Here is a 21,605-nt window from a genome sequence, read left to right as displayed (position 1 = left end):
AGAACTGTTTACTCAGTTTCTAGAGATCTGAGTTGATTGTGACAATGTTACACCAGTACCCCATAGTTGGGATGCAAGGCCTTTTCAGTAAGAGGATTTGCTGTTTCCCTCACTTCAACAGCCTAAGATTAGGCAATGTTTAAGGTTGCTGAAAGGCTCATCTATTTTCTCAGTCAGTTGGGATGAGTATAAGGGTTTGGGCGGTTTTCTGTGGGAGGTTACTATTTTATGGTGAGGAGATTGCTTACCTGATTAGGGAAAAACAGCAGGTTATGAGTTGAATGGATAAGTTTGTATGCACTAGTATTAATTTTTTCTATTTTAATATGTTCAGATGTTTCAGAAAATTGTAAAATATTTATCAGCCGCTAAAACATGAGCCACTTAAAATATAATCTAAAGTTAAGGGATAGTTCCCCAATTATATATAGTTAACTGTATTGTTAGAATGGCTGGATATGCCAGCTAATTGCAGGAAGCTAAAAATCTGTGACAGAAAGGATAAATGGTCTTCTGCTTGTTCGGTTAGAGGCAATTGATCAAAGCTGTAATGTACTGTATTTGGAAAGAAAAGAAAGATATGGAAGTCCAAAAACTAGAGTAAGAAAGAAATAGGTATTGTAAAGTAAAAGTTCAAGGAGAGTGTTAGTTTATTTATTTAGAAATGAAGGAAAACTAGGATAGTGTAGAGGATTCATTATTTAGAAGCAGGACTCCATCTTTTAGATTTTTATCAGGCTCTAAGTTTGACTACAGTTACTGTGACTGATTTCCATTATTTTTTGCTTCTTGTGTGGTAGTGTGATGTGATGACCAATAATGTGATGACTGCAGTGGTGAAAATCGTAAATTTTCTTGTTGCTCGATCTGCCTTGACACATAGGCAGTTTCAAGCCCTGCTTGAGGAAATGGACAGTGAATACAAGGACATTCTACTTCACAGAAATGTTTGTTGGTTAAGCCGCGGGAAAGTTTTGTCATGCTTTGTGGATTGTCTTGATACAATCAAGATCTTTTTGTCAGAAAAAGGTCAAAACTATACCAAATTGGATGATGACAAATGGCTCATGCAACTAATGTTTTTAACTGATATCACTGAGCATCTAAACAAACTCAACCTCCATCTGCAGGGTGCAGGCCAAACTGCTATGGGTCTTCTGGAAACATGGAAGGCATTTGTTGCAAAACTTGCCGTTTTTTCTCGGAACATCGATGCCTCAGCTTTCCACTATTTCCAACATCGTAAAGAACTATTGAAAAATCGCACCATCAGTATTTCTGAGATTAAAATATATATAAATGAACTGGCATCAGAATTTTCTGTCAGATTTCAAGATTTCCAGTGTTTGGGCCTAATATTTTCCTTTCTAATCAAACCAGCAACATGGATTCAACAGTGTTTCAGTGGATGAGAGTTCAGGATTTTGAAATGCAGTTCTCTGAATTAAAATGCTTAGTCTTATGGGCCTCAAAGTTTAGGAATCTGCATCACACACTTGAGGCTACTGAGACAGATCATGGGGTCTTTATCATGGCCTGTTGGAATTCCCTGCCTCTGAAACTTGACTGCTTGAAGAAAGTGGCATTTTCACTAGGGATGTAATTCAGTAATTCCTCGCTTAACGTGTGCCCGCTTAACACGTTTTTGTGATAGCACGATTTTTTGGGGGGGAACATTTTTCAAACAACACGACCCATCCCTGCAATAACACAATTTCCCCTAGGGCCGGCCTGTGGCCGGCAGCTGTGCGAGGCTTTCCCTGCAAAGCGGCAGAGGTTCTCCACTCACCATGCTGTTCCCCAGCAACCCCCTCTGGCCGGATGCTTCACTTCCTCTCCTCCACCCCCCACTTGCAGCTGGCGGCTGGGTTTCCCCAGCTGGCCGGTCACCGGCAGGTGCGCAGGACTTACCCTGCCTGTGGAGGTTTTCTGCTCGCTGCGCCATTCCCCGGCGACCCCCTCTGGCCAGATGCTTCGCTCCCTCTCCTCTGCCCCCCGCTTGCAGCTGGCGGCCTGGTTTCCCCAGCTCGCTGGTCACCGGCAGCTGCCCAGGGCTTCCTCTGTCTCCTTACAAAGCGGCGGAGGTTTGCCGCTTACCGTGCAGTTCCCCGGTAACTCGCTCTGGCTGGATGCAAGACATCTGGATGAGTCAATCCAATTTTTTTTTTCAGTTTTCTCAGCAAAATAAAAATAAATTACACTAAAGATAGATTCTGTCCTCTCTGGTGATGAGGACCATATAAATGTCTGAGAGACAGAATGTAAATCTTTTGTTTTGAGATATTTCAACTAAAAAAATCATTTGGGCAAACTTCAAAATAAAAAATCACTTTGAAAGGAAAAATTGAAACATTTTGTTTCTAAACAATAAAAACAAAACATTTTTAACATTTTGGAATTTTGGGTGCTGAAACTAGTCACTCGATTTGACACTAAAAAGCAGTGATTTTGAATAATAAAATATTCAAAAAATTTATTCGGATCAAAATGCTGTAATTCTCAGATATTTTTGAATAATTGTTCCTCACATAATTGCACAAGAAAAGGATGTTGCCAACTGTATAGACAGGGAAATTAACTTCCCTTGAGTGTAGGAAGTTGGATTGGAGCTTTTAGCAACTACTACTGATTTGATACAATAAAAAGAAACCACAGCTTTCAGCCTTATACATTTGATACATGGAAATATTGTGAGGTTACACAATCATATTATAGATTAAGATGCTTCCATCTGCATTCAGTAACCTTAAAATTGGCCAATGTCCAGCTGTGCCATATTACAGGGCATCCCCGCTACATGTCTAAAATATGTTCTAAAAATGTGGACATATAGTGAAACGATGTAAAGCTAGGAATTTTTTTTCTGCAGTTGACTTCTGTTTGCCCCCAACTGGTTTTGGGGTTTGGTTTTTTTTTGCATGATGTAAGAGCAAGGAATGGGAGGACTTATAACACATCAAGCGTTAACAACGTTAGTGCAGAACTGATGTATAGAGAGGCGACGTAGTGCAGGGATGCCCTGTACCAGGAATGCTCAGAGACATGACTTCATGTGGATTAAATAGTTGGGTAATCAGTCAAGATACTGATATTTTGCTTTTGATTGCCCACTAATCTATTTAAAGAGAGAAAATATGGCAATGTACTGTCAATGCCCCTATCTTGAGTGTCTTTGGAAAATGCCCTTGAGATAAACATAAATTCATATTTTCCCTACCGAAGGTGATTGTGACGGGGCGATCCCCTCCCATCCCTGGGGTGCTGCCAAGCAGGCATTGATAGGCGTGGGGGGGGGCCCTACCAGGGGTGTGCGGCGTGCATGCAAGCCGCGCCAGGGCAGGGAAAGTGGGCCGCCCCTCCGGCAAGCGGCAGCAAGGCGGCGGACAGCGCGGGGGTAGCGCGGGCGGCGTTTCCTCGCCCGGACTGACAGGGTAGCCAGCCAACCCGGGGGCCGGACGGGTGGCGGTGGTAACGCCCGCCCGATGACGTGGGAGGGGGGCGGAAGCCCGGCGGGAGGTTTAAAAAGGAACCCCTTCCGCCTAGGAAGGGGGGGGAGAGCGAGCGGTGGCGAGCAAGAGGGGAGGATAGCTTGTAGAGAGGGGGAGGTCGGCGGAAACCCCCCCCCTCGGAGTCCAGACCCGGTGGCCATCCAGGCTACAGAGCCAGCCCCGGCGTGAAGGGGCAGGCGCGCTTGTATACGACCGCCAGACTGACGGACGAACCTAAGGTGACCGACCCCCGAGGAAGGGGGGGGAGAGGGACACCTGAGGAGGGAAAGGAAGCAGCCCAGGGCAGAGCTCGTTCGAGCTGGCGGGCTGACGAGTTGCGGCAGGAGCCCTGTCAGCCGGACCGGAGCCAGCTAGTTCCACGTCCTTAGGGCCCTGGGCTGGGGCCCGTGAGTGAGGGCGGGCCCGGGCCCCCCTTTCCCTCCCCCTCAGTAGTGGGGGAAGTGCATGGTCTGCTGACCGACCGCGTGACGACGAAGCACGCGACCGGGAGCCCGAATCCCCCGCTGTGAAGCGGGAAGACTAGATATTGCGGGGCGCCGCGCCCACACGGGGAGTGGCCCGAGGACCCCGGGGCCCAACGGGCATGGACCCCCTAGTACAGTGATATTTTAGTAAGAAATGTCAGGTTTTGAAAGCTACATGCTGTAAAGTGAATTTTTATCCTACATAAAATCTTCTAAAGGAACAGGAAATACTCTAAAGTGGTTCATACATTTTCATTCAATAAATGGCTTTTAGATACTAAGACAAGATATGAAACAATTATGAAATGATAATTCATAATTTGTCATCATATTTGTCATCTGAAGAAGTGGGTTGTGTCCACGAAAGCTCATGATACTATTGATATATTTTTTGGTTAATCTCTAAGCGCATGTCTACACTGCAAGGCTATTTCACAAGCAACCTCTTATTTCAAGATATTTTTCAAAATAACGGGCATGCTATTTCACCATCCTGGTAAACCTCGTTGCATGAGGGATAAGGAATGACTCGAAATAGTGCATTATTTCGAAATTTGGCCCTGTGTAGAATCCCCAAATTTCAAAATAGATTCGAAATAAGATATGCAATTTGCACTATGCAAATTGAGTATCTTATTTTGAGTGTAGGGTGCTGTGTAGATGCTAAAAGACCATTGTTGTTTTTTTAGTTATAGACTAGCATCACTACGCCTCTGAGAAATTACAAAGGTTACAGAACTTGGCTGAGATAAGGTTGCACTTGGAACAAAAAAGTCTCTTCACTCAGTTCAGTACTGTATAGATGCAATTTGTTCAGCTATTTTCTTCAATAAAATGTACTTTTTCTCTATAGTAATTAGTAGCTCTTCTACATTCTCTCTCTCAGACATTTATATGGTCCTCATCACCAGAGTATATAATAAGTGCTTTGTGTTTCATGTTAATGATAGTGACAGATATGAACCTACATCTGTGGATCTATTTTTGTCTAGATGTGCTTGTAGTCGTTTATACCTAAGTACAGCAAGCACACAGTGGATATGCAATGCAATAATTCTGGTAGTAATTCCCACTCACCTTGCACAGGTGTAAATCCTGCATGAGGAGATAAGCAGTGAGGACATGTCTAAACTACAGAGAAGATTCGACCTCTGCAGGTCAATCTTCTGGAGCTTGATTTAGCTGGTCTAGTGTTGATCCCCAAATGGAAGGTTGAGGGCAGCCCCTGCCCAGGTCCTATATTCCTCATTCTGTGAGAAGTAAGGGAAGCTGACAGGAGCACATGCTCCTGTTGGCCTCCCGCAGTGCAGATGCTGCAGCAGCTCAGCTTAAGGTAAGCTGAACCCAGCTATGCATTTAGCATAGCTGGATGGCATACCTTAAGTCAACTTGCCTGGTCTAGTGTAGACCTAGGCTGAGGGGGAAAAAATCAGGGCTCTACAAAATGTTTTTAAAAATTTAAATTCAATTCAAACAGTAAAAGAAACAGACTAAACTCATATTTATCTCCTAAGTCTATCCTTCTCTCACATACAGTAGAACAGATGTACTTTTTTTTTCTGAACCAGAATAATAGCAATTTTGGATTCAAATCATTTCGTGTGCAGTCATATAATTAATGACATTGTTTTCACATTGCATTATTATTAAACCCAAATTTTCTTACCCATTATAATTTGCAATTACTGCTTATATAGTACATGATGTCTTAGCTCTCTACCAACCCACACTGGACAGATTTTGACACATACCAGATGTTACTGACACAACTTTGAGTTGTTTAGTTCCTGCCAGTGCTTTTTAAAGTGCAATCACTCTGTGTTAATTTTTCAATGAGATTCACAAATATTCCAATAACTATAAAGACTGCAAGTAAACTTTAACTTGATAAGGGTCCCAGGTGACATTTGAACCTTGCATAAAATCAGGATATTTTAAAAATAAAATCTGGTTCTGTCAACATGCAGCTTCTTCCTCCCAGACACTCTTTGGTGATCTCAGGCAACTCTGGGAACAGCCCTTCACCTCCGTTTTCCCTTTCAGTTCCCCAAATTAGCAACAAAAAAAGCTTTTACAAGTGCAGTAACTGGGTCTGGCTTATTTATTTAAACTTAAAATGTGACACAAAGACCTTCCCCTCAGTCTTAGGCTGACCACAGCCCCAAGCCCCCTCTTAGGTCCTTTCCTGCCTTAACAGGCTACTCACAGGAGTCCCAGTCCTTCATAGCAATTCCCCCTGATATTAGAGTCTTCCCTTCAGGTGCCTGTCTCACCTGCTCAGCTCCCTGATTGCACTTGCTGTTCCTTTACAGGGGAACAATTTATCTCGTAGTTGTGCCTCTCCAAAAAATCAGGATTGGCTGGCCCAGGCCTGTGGACCACAAAGGGGCAAGCAGCCCTGCAACAGAATGTACAACCAGCGTGAGCAATAGTTCAAGATGGAAGTTTTCATATTTACCCAAGTATTTTGCACTACAAAGTATTCTGCTGCTTCAGTGAAAAACTCTTCTTACATTAGATGTCTTTTGAGTGATGTGGTTAAAAAGAATCTCTTACCTAATATATTGTACTCCAACTTTTACAAGAGTCCTGAGTTCAAGAGGAGAATATGCTAGCCTCTGACCTTTTCCCTGAGTTCCTGCCCCACTCCTCCCTAGCCAGCCTGGAAAAAGGTCCGGGCACGGTGCTAGGAATAGTGGGAGGGGTCCTGGTGTGGCCTCCCTTGGATGTGAAGGAGACGCTACAAGCTGCCTCGTGAGCGGAGCCCAGAAGACTACACACTGTGGGCCAGAAACAGAGGGATAGGACAAGAAGTGGAAGTATAAAAGGCTGGCCCAGTAGCTCAGTTAGAGGGAGCTGCTAAAAGAGACAGATGCTGAAGTGGGATGGCAAGGAGAACTGCTGTTGCTGCCCTGGGGATCAGCCCATGCTTCCAGAGTGCCCCGACACTCCTGATACTGGCACCATAGACTGGGCTGGCGAGTCATCTTTGCCTGACTGTAGGTCAGAGTCTTGACTGTTTGCTGCCCCACCCTGCTCAATGTCTGGATGAGCAAACTACAGGTTGGACCTCCCAAAATCAGGACTCCTTCATTGGGCAACATCCGGGGTCCAGGAACCACAGTGGCAAGAGGACTGGCGGCTCAGAGCCTGGCGGGGTTGTGGCTGGGACCAGCACCGGAGCTCTGCTAGTGCAGCAGGGGCCATGGCAGTCTGAGTAGCAGGGTTGGAGATGTGGCAGCTGCAGTAGTGGTGCCTAGGCTAGAGCTGTGCCAGCTGTGCCAGCCCTGATAGAGGGGACAAGGCTGGAGATGCAGCAGCACTGATAGCGGGGTTGGAGCCAGGGCACTCTGACCTGCGGGGGCCACAGCAGCCTAAGGGGGGGCGGGCCAGCTGCGTCCAGCAGCAGGGAGGGAAAGTGGCCTGGGGAGCAGGGGACCTCCTCTGGTCTGGCAAATTCCTTTGCTTGGGACTGGTGAGGTCTCAAGGATTACAGGCCAGAGAGGTCCAACATGTACTACAGCTCTGCCAAGTTGCAGAGCAGCATCCAGGCTGTTTTGGCCCCACCCTGCTTGAAGACCAGGACACATGGAGAGCTGCTATTTCCCTCCTTTTCCCTTTGGCTGGAGAAGGCTCTAAATCTAACATACACAAACTACAAGGAAGTGGGCTTCCAATAGATGTGTACACAGAGGGACAGCCACACAGGCTTACAGAGCTCTTTGGCATTCCTTATAAACCTGAACGCCAGCTGACAATGATCAATTGCAGTTTTAGGTCTACAAGAACTTTGGACTTTGATGTATCTGTAACCATCTTCATATAACATAAATGTGGCCTAAGATGCATATTATTAAAACAAGAGGATTCCCTTCCCATTTATTCTAAAAATGTAGATGGAGCAAAAGTGATAACATATTGCTCATTATGCTCATTTTAATTCTAGTTTCATTTTTCAAGGTGTTCCTGATCCTTAACCATGAGGCCATCCTTCCTCTAGTATTTAGTGCAAAAATTTATGTTTAGTAATAGCAAAGAAGCTATACCTCTCAGCTCTGTAGCAGTCTCCTCACAGAAGAGCGGAAAAGATGTTGTGTTTTAGTCTCGACTCTGATACATGACAATGATATGCATCTCTTGTGAAAAGAGGCTTTCCTACAAGCGATGTGTGGGATCGTAAAGAAAGGCAAGAGAGGCCTCTGATGACTAAGGAAATTCGAAATAGCCTACTAAATGATTCAGTGGCTGAGGGATTCACTGGTCTGTCTGTGTTTGCATAAGAAGGTATGGTGGTTGGAAGAACAAGGAAAATAAGGAAGGCTTGTGAGTTTCTCTTGCTTAGTGTATATAGATAGAAAGTTGCTTTCTTTCTTCATAATTTTCCAGTCTCTTATTTTCTCCTCATCCTGAGAGAAAGGCATATGTTCCGTTGGCTCAATCTGCCACGTACAAATAATATAATGTGTTTTCATATAGCTAAGACACAGTTGTTTTGCAGCATGGGTGACATCCCGCTGTATAATTGTTCTGATGCTTCTTGAAGGTACCTCATTACCACCTCTCCAGTGTGACTTTGTCTGTTACTTCTCGTGAGGTAGCTTCCCAACCCCACTGGCAATACAAGTACTTTCCTCTGTGCCTCGCAGACTCTGCAGTCACTCTGCTGGTTAACAAAAAGCACAGTCCAGCCTATTCCACTTAGAGCGCATCTCCACTCCACCATAACTTGGTATCCCAAAATAGCATTGCAGTGTAGACACACCCTTAATGTCCAGCTGTTCCACTTAAACCCCAGCACTTAGAATTCCTTATAGTGAAATCTGGTTTATTTAATTAAGTATAGCATTTCATTTAATAGCAACTAGAACTCTTTGAAACAAATGATTACATATAAAATAAAACCATAAAGACGCATTCTAGAGACTAGACTTAATTATCAAGCTACTTTCATCTCTAATGAAGAATTACTCACGTGAAATCCTTGCAGTGTTTTATAGCCAAACAGGCTCTGACCCTTCTTCCAGTAGACATGCATGCTGTGAGTTTGACTCCTAGCTGAACAAGTAATTGTATCTCTTTGCATTCCAAGACATATCAGACAAATCTTTTATCTTGATTCATAAACAGGACCCTTCCCCACTGCTATTTGTTTCTTCCTACAGAGTTCCTGATTTGTAGATCTCATAATTTATGAATTTGCACCTGGCTCAGTATGTAAATACTGTAGACATACAGGTTGAAGCATATGGTAAAGAGGTGGGTACCAGGAAGTTATGCCATTACTGCCTACCTGAAAGGAATTTCTTCGAAGTATCTCTTCTTCTGGTGACCTACCTTATCTCCAAGATCTTAATAATATAATTTTCAATATAAATATCTAACTCCTAAAATATTATCCATACATTAATTTTGCAGTGATTATGATGACAAGTAGTCCACTTGTTCTCAGGAGAGAACTCATGGTTATCCTTTGAACTACCATGCAGATGTTTGACCCTGATAATCACTGTAAACCCCTATTTACTCCTGTAACCTCTGCCAACTGGCACCAAGGGGGTCCTAGGTCACAACTGTGTCCTAGAAATGTTCTATCTATAGCCTGTTTCTTCCAAAGTTGTGGCATAGTTTGGGACAGAGTTAAAATGAAGCTGGGCCTGATTTTCAACTCTATTCCAGTGGGGTATTATTTACTTGTAAAAATCGACTTAAGTCCAGGGACATATGATCACATAAGTAAATGTGACAAAGATGAGAATTGGGCCTGCTTAGGATTAGTTTACGGCACAAAAGGTACTGTGTTTAATTATGTTGGGGGACAGTTCTGTGTTAAGTGGGTCACTTTCCTGTTTGTCCATAGTGTAAATGGGCCCATGTAGCTAGTCACATTATGGACACATTCATTTCTGCCTTCCTTCAGAAAAAAAACCCCATATTTAGTTGCTGTTGAAATAAATACAACTTGTGAAGTTGAAGTCCAAAGCTTAATCAATGCTTCTCTGCAGTTTCAGAAAACAATTGTGTATAATGTGGCAAATTAGTCTCTTTCCATACTTGTTCAGATTTTCAGAAGAAAACAATCTCAACAATACTACAATAATTCACTCTTATCTTTCTCCTACATCTTTATATATTTTCTTTTTCTCAGACAGGAAAACAGTCCCTACAGATTACATCTAGGAAAAGATACTTGTAACCAGAGATTTCCACTTTATTTCTAGTATAATTATTGTATTGGCTAAATTGTATTATTAGTCTTGTTTGGTGTTTGATCCTTATTGCTGCATGGCTGTGTCTACATTGGCATGATTTTGCGCAAAAGCAATTGCTTTTGCGCAAAATCTTGCCACCTGTCTACACGGGCCGTGAGTATTTGCGCAAGAACACTGACATTCTAATGTAGGAAATCAGTACTTCTTGTGCAAATACTCTGACGCTCCCGCTCAAGGATAAGCCCTCTTGCGCAACAGTTCTTGCGCAAGAGGCCAGTGTAGACAGGCAACGTTAATTTCTTGCGCAAGAAAGCCCGATGGCTAAAATGGCCATCGGAGCTTTCTTGCACAAGAGAGCATCTACACTGGCACGGACGCTTTTGCGCAAAAGCACATCTCTTGCACAAAGGCACATGCCAGTGTAGACGCTCTCTTGTGCAAATACTTTAATGCAAAAACTCTTGCGTTAAAAGTATTTGTGCAAAATCATGCTAGTGTAGATGTAGCCCATGTGTGAAAAGAACTTCCAGTAAAATTCTTATATCCAGTAAAATCCTAATAATTCATGGTCTTCAGATATCCCAAGTTGTCTTGGAAGGTTCATAGGAGCAAAGAGGAGGGGGAAAAAACACAAAAGGAAAAGAATGATAGAGTAGGATATATAGACAGATGAAAGATGTTCATAAGCGTAGTGTAATAAATCAGCATAGTGCCCTTGATTGTAATGCTTTTTTATCCACTGAGGAGCTAGCCTAAGAATCTTTTTTAAAATGAACTCTTTTAGTAATTAAAAAACCAGCGTGTTAAGGACATATGTTCTGTGGAAAATGATCTCCACAGTCTCACACTAAAAAAGATACTCAAGATATGTTACTATTGTTTCCTTGAAAGAAATTGTGTAAGCAGATATGTCAAATATATACTGAGGCTATAGTAACTTCAGATAAGTGCCCACTGTTACAAATAAATAAACGCATGGTGACCTGACATAATATTGCCAAAATAACCTACCAGAATGAGGTTGCCAAGGTAACCTATGAGGATGTTCTCCTGACATATCTGAGGAATTTTACAGCATTACTCATAAATGTTGGAACAATGAGTGTTGCACCCTGGGCTTAAAGTGGTTTCTTGCAAATAACTGGATTTAGATTCAATGGCTTAGTACTCTTCTGTTCCAGCACCCCTGATAGTACTTAGCAGATAAATAGTGTTTGCAAACTATATGTTTGAAACTCTTTACACAGATAGGTATTATCATCACCCCTATACTACAAATGGGTAAACTGAGAAATTAAATATTTTAAAACTTTTGTCCTGGATGCTATCCATTCGTTGGTGGAGAGAGACAGGTACAGTTGTGTTTTCATGTTGTGTGATAAAGTCAGACCATAACCCAGTGAGAGCAGTGCACAGAGGTTCCCTGGTCCCTGACCAGGAGTCACAGGGACCAGCCATCTGATTCCCAGGAGCTGCCTTAGATAAATGCTACCCAGATCCCAGACCCCCTCCCATGCCCCAACCCCTTGTCCCAATCCTGAACCCTTTCCTGTACACCAAACCCTCGTATATTTTCTGAACCAAAATTAAGGACATGTTAGTCACACCACTGACCCAGTAGCCATGCCTCCTGCCACAAGAAGTCCCATCCTTGGAGGTAGTACTCCCAGGGTCAAGATGGATACATGACCAGAAGTAAAGGATGTTGTGTGACCCCTCGAAGAATGCCTCCCGCCGTCCTCCTACCAATAGGGATGGATTTGGGCCCCAAGGAACACCCCTCCCTATGTAACTATCCTACAATTGCATTAACCCAATTTGCATTGCATAAACTCGGGGGAGTGGCTGGGGGAAGTCTTCCCGCTAAGATTTTCCTCTCAAGCAAAGTGAATTTTGTCTTGTGCACCAGTATTGAGTTCATGTGCGCTTGTTCAGATGTGTGCCACTGTGGCACCCAAGTTATTAATAAATATTTTATAAACCTCTCTCTTTTCCCTTGCTGCCATGTCTCCTCCCCTCCCATCCCCTCATCCCATCTGCTCCACTGGTGCCTGCTGCACCCCTGACCCTTCTCTGCTGTCCTGGCTCTTGCCCTTCTCTCTCCCCTCAGCCCTCCTGGGACCTGCCCACCTTCCCTGCACCAGCCCTTCTCTTCCCCCTGTGTCCACTCTTCCTCTAGTTCCACTCTTCTGTTACAACCCCTCTCCACCCTTTCTCTCTACCCACCTGCCCTGCCTCTCTCCTCTGATGCATGTCCCTCCCCTCTATGTGTCTGCCCTTCTGCTTCATCCCCATAATCCCTGCACCTTCCCTTACCCCTGCACCTTCCTGGAGCATACCCCTCCCTTCACTGCCCCTGCCCTCCTTCTCCCTGGTACTCACCGCCTCACCACCCTCTGTCCCAGTTCCCCTCACACATGACTTGCTCCATTCCCTGCCTTCCTCACACCCACCATGCTCACCCTTCCTTTCAACCCCTCTTTTCCCAGCACCCACTCCTCCCCCTCCTCTCCTCTTCTTCCCTCTTGCCCCCATTGCCCCTCTTCTCTCCCAGCATCACTGTGTCCCCTCCCTTCTCACACCCCCACTGACACCTTTCCAGCCATCCCACTCCTCTCCCCTCCCCCGCTTGCCCTTTTACTCATTGACTCCTCGTGGCTCCCTGTCATTTGTCTCTCCTCCACCCTGCTCCTTGCCTTCCCTTTTCTTCTCCTGTCCTCCCCCTCTCTCCTCAGCACAAGACCCTTTCTCGCTTCACCCCCATCTTTCCCTTAGTTCTGCCTCTGACCCTTCCCTGACCTTCTGCCTTTAACATGGAAAGAAGTTTGTGGGGGCTGAAGCCAGGGCTATGGTGCCAGGACTGAAGTAGAGGATGCCCACAGTGCTATTTTATGCCCAATCCTTGTGGACTGCCCAGCTCCAACTGGAGTAAAGTGGCAGCCACCTGAGGCCCATTCTGGTAAAATGACCCTGGCTGAAATGTGCCTTGTGCAGCTACTGCTTGACTCCAGCTAGAGACAGGTCTTCCCCCAGGGACCCAAACCGCAGTACTAAAAATAGCACCATGGGAGTCCTCTACTGCAGTCCTGGTACCTGCCAAACCCAAACGCACCCTGCCCCACAGTGCAGCGGCCCAACTGGGCTCCACGCAGCTCCTGCCAGGGCTCTAAGGAGGAGAATGAGGCGGTGCTGTCTGACCAGGACCTTGCGAGGGGAAGGGAGGGGAAGAGGGAGGACCCGCTGCCAAAGCTCCAGTGGAGCTACCTACATGCCCTGCTGGGCAGAGGCAGGGGTGGTGGGGGATGAGGCGAGGAGCGATGGCAAAGCACCATTTCTTGGTTGCTTCTTCCTGAAAGTTGGTGTCCCCCTCAAGTAGTGAAATATCCAACTGGGCCAAAGTATTTCAATTCGGGAGTGTCCCAGAGAAAGGGGCGGGCCTGCTGCTCCCGCTTTGCAGCCGGCCAGCTTCGTGCCGCACGGGGCTGCGGGAGGGGTCGCTGGGAGGGAGGAAGCCGGAGCGGGCAGGGGCGGGGCGGGGCGGGAGGCGGAACCGGACACGCGGGAGCTGGGCTCGAGCCGGGCTCTTTACACGACGGACCAGACTCCCGCTTCCGCCTTTCGCAGAAAGGGTCCCCCCTCTCGCCGCGCACGTGCTGCGCTTCCCGGCCGCTCGCTGGGCGGGCGCGTGGGACTCGCCATGGTGAGTGCGGAGGGGGAGGGGCGAGACACCGGCTCCCGCCCGGGGGCCCCTTGGCGCCGTAAGACGCAGAGCGGGTGGGACCAGGGGGCAGGTGCCTCCCGCAGCGCCCGCGTCACGGGCTCCTCTGCCGGGTCTCAGGCTGGAGACGGGGGAGGGGCGCGGGGCTGCCCGGCTCGGGGCAGGTGAGATAGAAGGGGCGGCGTGTCTGGCTAGTGCCCGCGGAGAGCCACAGTTACTCTGCACTTTACAGTCATCCCAGCCCGGGAACATCTGCCAAGAATTAACGAAAGGGATCCCGCCACCGCATCCAGTCATTACCCCCGATTAGCTCCACCTGCCTTACCCGGCGCGCCCACTGAGCCTTGTCTGCTGAAACTTAAAAATGTACATCGAGATAAAAACTTAGTTACTAGGAGAGTAGGGAGGCTAGTGTAGTGAAATGCTAGAAGTGTCAATATTTAATGATGGCCACTGACACCCAATTTGCAAACTTTGCTTTTGCCATCTAAAAAAATTAGTACTCTTTAGTTCTACCCATGAATAAAATCTGTTGTACAGCAGTGTCCTTTTAAAAACTTCCATACATTCATGGCAGGTTCTTTAACCAGGTCCTTTTTATTTCTGTCATCAGAAAAGGCAATATGAAACTTTGCACAAGTTGGAATGGGATCAAAGGTCACCTAAAAGCATCAGTGGTTGTTTTTCCCCCCTTTTCTTTGTCAAGTCAATAGGACAGAAAATCATTCATTCTGTTCTAGAATCTGTAAACAAACAGAAGATAGATGAATAACTGGATTGCAGCCAGTTCCCTTTCTGTAGAAGACACTTACTAAACAGGGAGAATGAAAAACTAACAGGTGGTACAGGCTGGACCTTTCCAATCTGGCTCCTTTGGGACCTGATTGGTCCCAGAGGTGGGATTTTGCCAGACCAGGGCTGAGCTGTGCATCATCTTGGTGCCCCCAACCCCCCTGCCCCTCCCTGTCTTGCTCACAGTCCAGCTGAGCCACAAATTCTCCACTCCCCACAGCGGGCCAGGACTCTCTGAACCTGGAACAATGTTGCTGGACCAGAGTGTTTTGATTTACAGAGGTGCAACCTTTGGTAACTAGGGATGTTAGCATAGCATATAATTGTGTAAACAATTAACCAATAAGCCTGGGCTTATCAATTAATCCTAACAACAACATGCACTCCCCGCACTCCTTTCTGCCTCTGTATCAGAGATAGGGATGTTAAATATCGGTTAATAGAATAGTTGATTAACCTTATGAATTCTTACCTATTACTCCCGAGGATTACAGAATAGTGGAGTTTGGCTGGTAGCTAGTGTGCCTCCTGAGGAGCTTCCTGCTAGTCTGCGTTGCTGCCTCTGTATCTGTGTGGGGTGCCCCTTGTGGACCCGCTGCCTGTCATACAGAGGCAGCAAGGGGCGGGGGGAGTGTGTATTGTCTTTAAGATGGGGGGAGCCCCTATCTCAGGCGTGTCTGAGCTCCTGGAACCGATGTGAGCCAGAACTGATCAGGGCTGTCTGCCCACCAGATCCGCAGCAGAGGTAGGTCCTGGACCTAGCGCAAGCCAGGACTGAACTGGGCTGTTGGCCACTCTGCTAAAAATTTTACCGGCTCTGCATCTGAGTGGGTGGGTGGTCTATAGCATTAACCGATAAGCTTTTGCTTATCAGTTGATCAACTACACTATTACATCAGAGGCAGCAAGGTGCAGCAGTGGGAGGCGGGAGATGGTTTTCAAGCTAGGTGCCTGTGGTGAGCACTGGGTGGGAATGTTGACATGTAGTCGACTATACAATTAACCGTTAAGCCAGGTATGGGGAACCTAAGGCCCAGGGGTCAGATGCGGTCCTTGACTTGCCTGCATCTGGCCCTCAAAGCTTAGGTCTTCTCCTCAGCGTTGGGGCACCATCCTGGCACTCCAGCCCCTCCACTGCCCCATGGCAGAGCTGGAGCACACAAAATCTCCTAGCCTAGGCCCTCCTAGACTCTGGTGTGTTAGGGGAATGTGGGGAGTGTATTTCTGCTTCTCAGTCAAGATCCATGTCAGTGGAGGGGAGTTGTTTGTTTTGCTTCTCACTTGCATGCAGCCCCCAAACTGATTTTTTTCTGTGAGTCAGCGGCCCCTGACCCAAAAAAGGTTCCCCACCTCTGCAATAAGCCTAGGCTTATCGGTTAATCTTGTCCACTACACTCATTCCTTTCCTTGCTCCTCCCCCTCCCGCTGCCTCTGCATCAGAAGCAGTAACCGGTGGGGAAGCAGGTGCTTGTGCTGGAAGGAGCTGGCTTAAAAGCTGATTACCCCCCAGCACTGGGAATGCTGGGCTGCCTGCCTCCTCCCTACCATGCTGCTGCCTCTATTGGAGGCAGTAGCGTGGGATGGTGTGAAGAGGAGGCTGCTGAGAAGCAGCCTTTGTCCATGGTGGGCCTGAGCTCCCCGCAGACAGCAGTGAGCCTGGGCCCGGGCTCATTTAAAAAGCAGTGTTACAGTGGTCTGGATCCGGGTGCGAGCCAGGATAGCTGAGTCCTGGCACGTGCTAGGTCCCAGACACTGCGCCTCTGCTTTTTAAATGTAGTAAGAGTCTGGTGGCTCTTACTACATTTAAAAGGCAGAGCCACAGCAGACTGGGCACAAGCTGGGATTCTGCTGTGCTTCTGCTTTTTAAAAGTAGTAAGAGCTTGGAAACATTTACTACATTTAAAAAGCAGAGGCTCAGATCCCCTGCAGTGCCTCTGCCTCCCCCTACTGTGCAGAGATGGTGCACGGGGGCAGGAGGAGAGGTTGGCTTTTAAGCCAGCTCCCTCCAGCACTGGCTTCTGCTACCCACCCTCCCTCCCCCCCCCCCTTGCTGCCTCTCATACAGAACCCACAAGGGGGAGGTGGGAGCGACTAGTCAAGTAGTGACAAGGGTCTAAAAGAAGCTTTCATTTGGCAAAGTTTAAGTAAGAGTATACTGAAAATTGTATCCTTGTTAAGAGAGGTGACTTAGTTTTCTCACCACTGAGCTCTGTAAGAAGGAAGATATTATCTCGTAGTGGAAGAGTAGCAGCCTGTAACACAAATTCTGAAGGCTGAAGATAGAAAATTTGTCTGTTTTTCATATTGTATGTACTATGTTTGAATCCGACCGAGTTCAGCAGTCGCATTTTATTATTCTTAATAACAGAAGGACTTACACAAATATAATTTATATAAACCCACCTAAGCCCACTACAGTAGACTTCTGATAATCTGACACCTTTGGGACCTAGGTGGTGCCAGATTATCAGATATGCCGGAGTATCAGGAGGTACTGCATACTCCCAACCCAATCCCCTTCCCTACCCCCCAACCTTATGCTTGGGTCCCAGAGCCACCAGTACAGCTGCCCATCTCCCTCCAGGCACTGTGGCACATGCGCTGAGCGGCCGGCTTTTCAACGAACTGGCCAGGACACCATGCGTAACCCAATCCCCCTTCCTTTCCCCTTCCACAGATCCAAACACCTCCCCTTCCTGCTGTAACCCAATCCCACTCCTTTTCCACCCTCTCCCCCCAGCCTTATGTTTGGGTCCCGGTACAGCCACATGTCTCCCTCCAGGCGCTGCGGCACGTGCGCTGAGTGACTGACTTTTCAATGAGCTGGCCAGGATGCCATGCGTTACCCAGTCCCCCTCCCCCAGAGCCAAACACCTCCCCTCCCTGCTGTAACCCATGTGAGAGCGGCTGACTTGAGCGGTTCAGGGTTCCATCCCGGTTCCGTCAGGCGTGTTTGCCATTTTGATGCCGGATTATTGGGAGTGCTTGACAATTGGGTGCCAGACTATTAGAGTTTTACTGTACTATGAATTTTGAACTTTCTGAAGTGTTGATGCTTAATCCTTCTTGAGTGATTCTCTTTGATAAGGTGCTGCCAGCTTCCATTTGAGCAGTCTTTTACTCTTGTTGTAGTAGCTTATGGGACAGTTGATGAAGAGAAGTGAAGTGTCTCATTTTATTCCTTGTTATGTTTGATTTCAGCCAAAAGTTCCAAAGGGCAGAGGTGGAGGACATGAAAAAAAAGTCATTCATCCTTATAGTAGAAAGGCTGCTCAGCTTGCAAGAGAAGCTCACAAACAGGAAAAGAAGGAAAAGTGAGTTAATTTGTACTTATGTTATCCAATGTGGGGGAAAGGGAGATTAATTGTATGTTTTTGAAAAATGATTATTTTGAGTCTGAATTTCAAGAAGATGGGGCACAATAAATGTGTAACTTTTTTGGTACTGGGTAAAAATAGGAATAATTAATAAGATGAATTTAAAACAAAGATAATTAGAAAATAATGCCCAATATTCAACCTAAAAGTGAGACTGTTAGGCACTAGAATAACATTTCTTGGAGGCTGATAGAAGCTTCCGCACAGGGATAATTTAAAATTAAACTATACAACAAGATTTATGAGAGAGTCAAGGTAAAGAATCATAAGAATGTAGGGTTGGAAGGTACCTGGAGTAGCATCTAGGTGTTATCTTCACTGCACAGTGGATGGATGTGATAAATCAATCTCCGAGCGCCCTCCCATTGACTCCAGTACTCCACCAGGTCGAGAAGAGCTGCCGGAGTTGATGGGAGAGCATCCCCGCTGACCTTACCACACAGAAGATGCTGCAGTAAGTACATCAACTTCAGCTGTTCTATTTGTGTACTTGAAAAGTTGTGCAGGTTAGATTGATAGAGAGGTTTAGCGTAGACAGTGCCTTTGTCAATGTCCTTGCATAGGGACAAGATTAAGTATATTCTAGACCATTGCATAAAACTATAAGATAATGCCAAATTCTGCCAGATGATATTCAGCTCTTTAATCATCCATCTATGTACTAAAGTACTTTTTTAAATGATTCTGAATTACACATGATGGGTAATTGACATGGGCTTTCTCCTGGTTTTAATCTACTGCAAGTTGACATTGAAGTAAAGTTTGGTTCCACTTGTTTCTTATGCACAGAAAATGTCTTGCTATATGGATATTTGCTAGCCTTACCAAAGGAGAAAGAGACTGAGAATAAAACTTGAATAACATCTCTGGAGGTTCTCTCTGGAAGTGGTATCTGTATCTTTTTCTTCCTCTTCTATGGGACCTGCTTCACTCCTTTCACCCTCCCCCCCCCCCATGAGTTAGGGAAGGGCACTATATTGGGAAGGATAGAATTTTCCTAGTGCAGGCAGGGTAAGAAGAGTTCTGATTGCCACTACTGCTTATGCTCCTTTGTGCCATGGTAATCTCATGTCCTGGCACAACAGCCTCTCTCTTCTGGGAACAAATCTTCTCCTCAATCTGGGATTGTTTTGGGGGGGGGGGGGGGAGAAGGAAGGGGAGAGTGCTGCTTAGTGCTTTAAAGGTCTACTTGCTGGCTTTTTAAATGTCAGTATATATTATATGAACAGCTTTGGGTGGCGTTCTGTCACTTCATGTTTTTTCTGTTATGTGCATAGTTAGAGATGACAAACAGTTAATCTGTCTTTTCATGAACTACTATATTACTTTAAACCAGCGGTTACCAACTGCCGACATGTGGACCAGCAGCAGGTCGCGAACCCCCTGACAGGCCACGGCACATTGCCAGGCTACCTCCCTAGATTGCTGGTTCTTCTTCATGGGGTTCCAAAGGAATTCCCTTCATGTGCACTTCTGCACACACCAATAGGGTGAGTGGGGCAGCCGGTAGCTGGTTGTGCTGCAGCCGGAGCTGTCCCTACTGGGGCAGCCTCACGGTATGTCTACACTGCATTCCTCTTTTGAGAGAGGAATGCAAATGCAGCAGAGCAAAATTGCAAATGAAGCACAGATTTGAATTTCCCGTGCTTCATTTGCATAATGGCGTCCAGGTGCTTTTTCAAAATACCGTATTTCGAAAGAAAAAAGCGGTCTAGCAGTCGAAATAACCCTTACTCCTTAAAAAATGAGGTTTAAGGGTTATTTTGAAAGGTGTTTTTTTTCAAAACAACCCCGTTTCTAGACTGTTTTTCCTTTCAAAATAGGGTATTTTGAAAAAGCGTCCGGATGCCATTGTGCAAGTGAAGCACAGGAAATACAAATCCGCGCTTCGTTTGCAATTTCCCTCGGCTGCATTTTCATTCCTCTCTGGAAAGAGGAATGCAGTCCAGACATACCCTCACTGTGGCCTCAGTTCCAGCTCCAGCAATCACTACGCAGCCTGGCTGGCAGGGCCAAGCACCACATGCAGAGCAGCTGTTCGGGTGACTTGTTCTGCCTCTCTCTGATTGGCGGGAGCCACCCCCTGGCCTCCAGCTGCTCTCCACCAGCAGGTACACACATTACTATTATGCATTATTAAGTGCATAGAAAAATATCAATGTGCAGAATGTGTCAGCACTGTCATACCTGTTAATACTGTCTCTTTAATTCTGGTGCAATTGAGGCAAAAGGTTTGGACTGGAGAATACTCTTTAACAAATATTAGCAACTATTGTATTGTTGTTGTTGTTTTTAATTTGTGTGTTTTCAGCAGTATTTCAACTATCATGTCTCCCCTCTGATTTGCCTGATATACCCAGGGCTAAAATTACAATAACAAATGTGCAAATATGGAAATAAATTACCACAATGAATGTGCAAATATTTGTTCTGGTCCACCAACAGTTTTTGAATGAGTTTGCCAGGCTGCAGTATAAAAAAGGTTGGGAACCACTGCTTTAAGAATTACCTTCTTGTTTATAGGGTTATTAGACAACAGTAACCAACAGGGAAATTAAACCTCAGTCTCAGTTTTGTCCTGATGGACTCTAGGGATGTGAACAGGTCAAATAAAATAGCAGTGTGGAAATGGAGATCTTCAAATGGGGGTGCTGGTACAGTGTATACAAATAAAAGTAAAACCATACTTGTCTCTTATGCTTTCCATCCAAGGATTTTACTGCGATGTGCAACCATCAATTAAGTATATACAGTAATGGAATAGAAAAGTAAAAATTCTGTACAATGACAGTAATGCACAAGATTGCCACTACCATTAGTATCAGAATGAGACTACATTATGATCTTAGACCTACTTTGCCCAATCAAAGGATTATCTACAGAAGAAACCTATCCTAGTATAACTTAGTGTGAATTTAAACTGATATGATTATACCAATACAATTTGGTATGGACACTCTGGTTTTCTACCAGAGTGCCGCCTTTTAGTTCAGCTTCTGTTGCTTAGAAACAAATTTAAACTAAACCAAGAAAAGACACTTTTTTATATACTGGGAATAAACAGGGAGGATTGTATTGCATTACCAATAAATTTTTATGCTGTTGACAAAGCCTTAGGTGCCTGTTGAAGGTTGCATATGTGTATCTGTGTGGTATATGATATCAGCAGCACTGCCACATGTCAGAATGCAGAAGACAATACACCTTCTCTAAGCCAGTAATTTATCTGCCTGACACCTTTAGTATAGCAATAATGAGAGGTCACTATAGCCCTCTAAGCCCAGGAATAGCTTTTACAGCTAGCAGAGGAAGACGTAGGAATGGTCTGACCTAATTAGATTGTAACATATATGATTCACCAGGCCAGTCAACAGTACTTGCCAAGGCTTGTTCCCAAGGTAACAAGCATTGGTAAGTATTATGTGGCTGATGTGCAGAAGTGCATAAAATGCCTTAGAGAAGTGTAGGAAATTCATCTGAATCTTGATATTAGTGAGTGCTGTTTCTCCCAAATTGCATAGTGTTTTGTTCGAGCA

The 21,605-nt window shown here is 45.6% G+C and overlaps 1 protein-coding gene across 1 annotated transcript in view; it reads left to right on the top strand.

Moving 5' to 3' along the window:
* The first annotated feature begins 13,723 nt into the window (after positions 1–13,723).
* Positions 13,724–21,605, top strand: part of TMA16 (translation machinery associated 16 homolog) — a 39,035-nt gene continuing 31,153 nt past the window's right edge. Inside the window, exons 1-2 of the mRNA XM_075930157.2 lie at positions 13,724–13,882; positions 17,894–18,006. Of these exons, the coding sequence (XP_075786272.1) occupies positions 13,880–13,882; positions 17,894–18,006 (116 nt within the window). The 5' untranslated portion in view covers positions 13,724–13,879. The remainder of the gene's footprint in view (positions 13,883–17,893; positions 18,007–21,605) is intronic.

The sequence above is a fragment of the Pelodiscus sinensis genome, chromosome 4, assembly GCF_052426305.1.
Source record: "Pelodiscus sinensis isolate ZL-2025 chromosome 4, ASM5242630v1, whole genome shotgun sequence".
NCBI lineage: Eukaryota > Metazoa > Chordata > Testudines > Trionychidae > Pelodiscus > Pelodiscus sinensis.
Note: the sequence above shows the minus strand (reverse complement) of the source record. Positions and strands in the feature narration are given on the sequence as shown.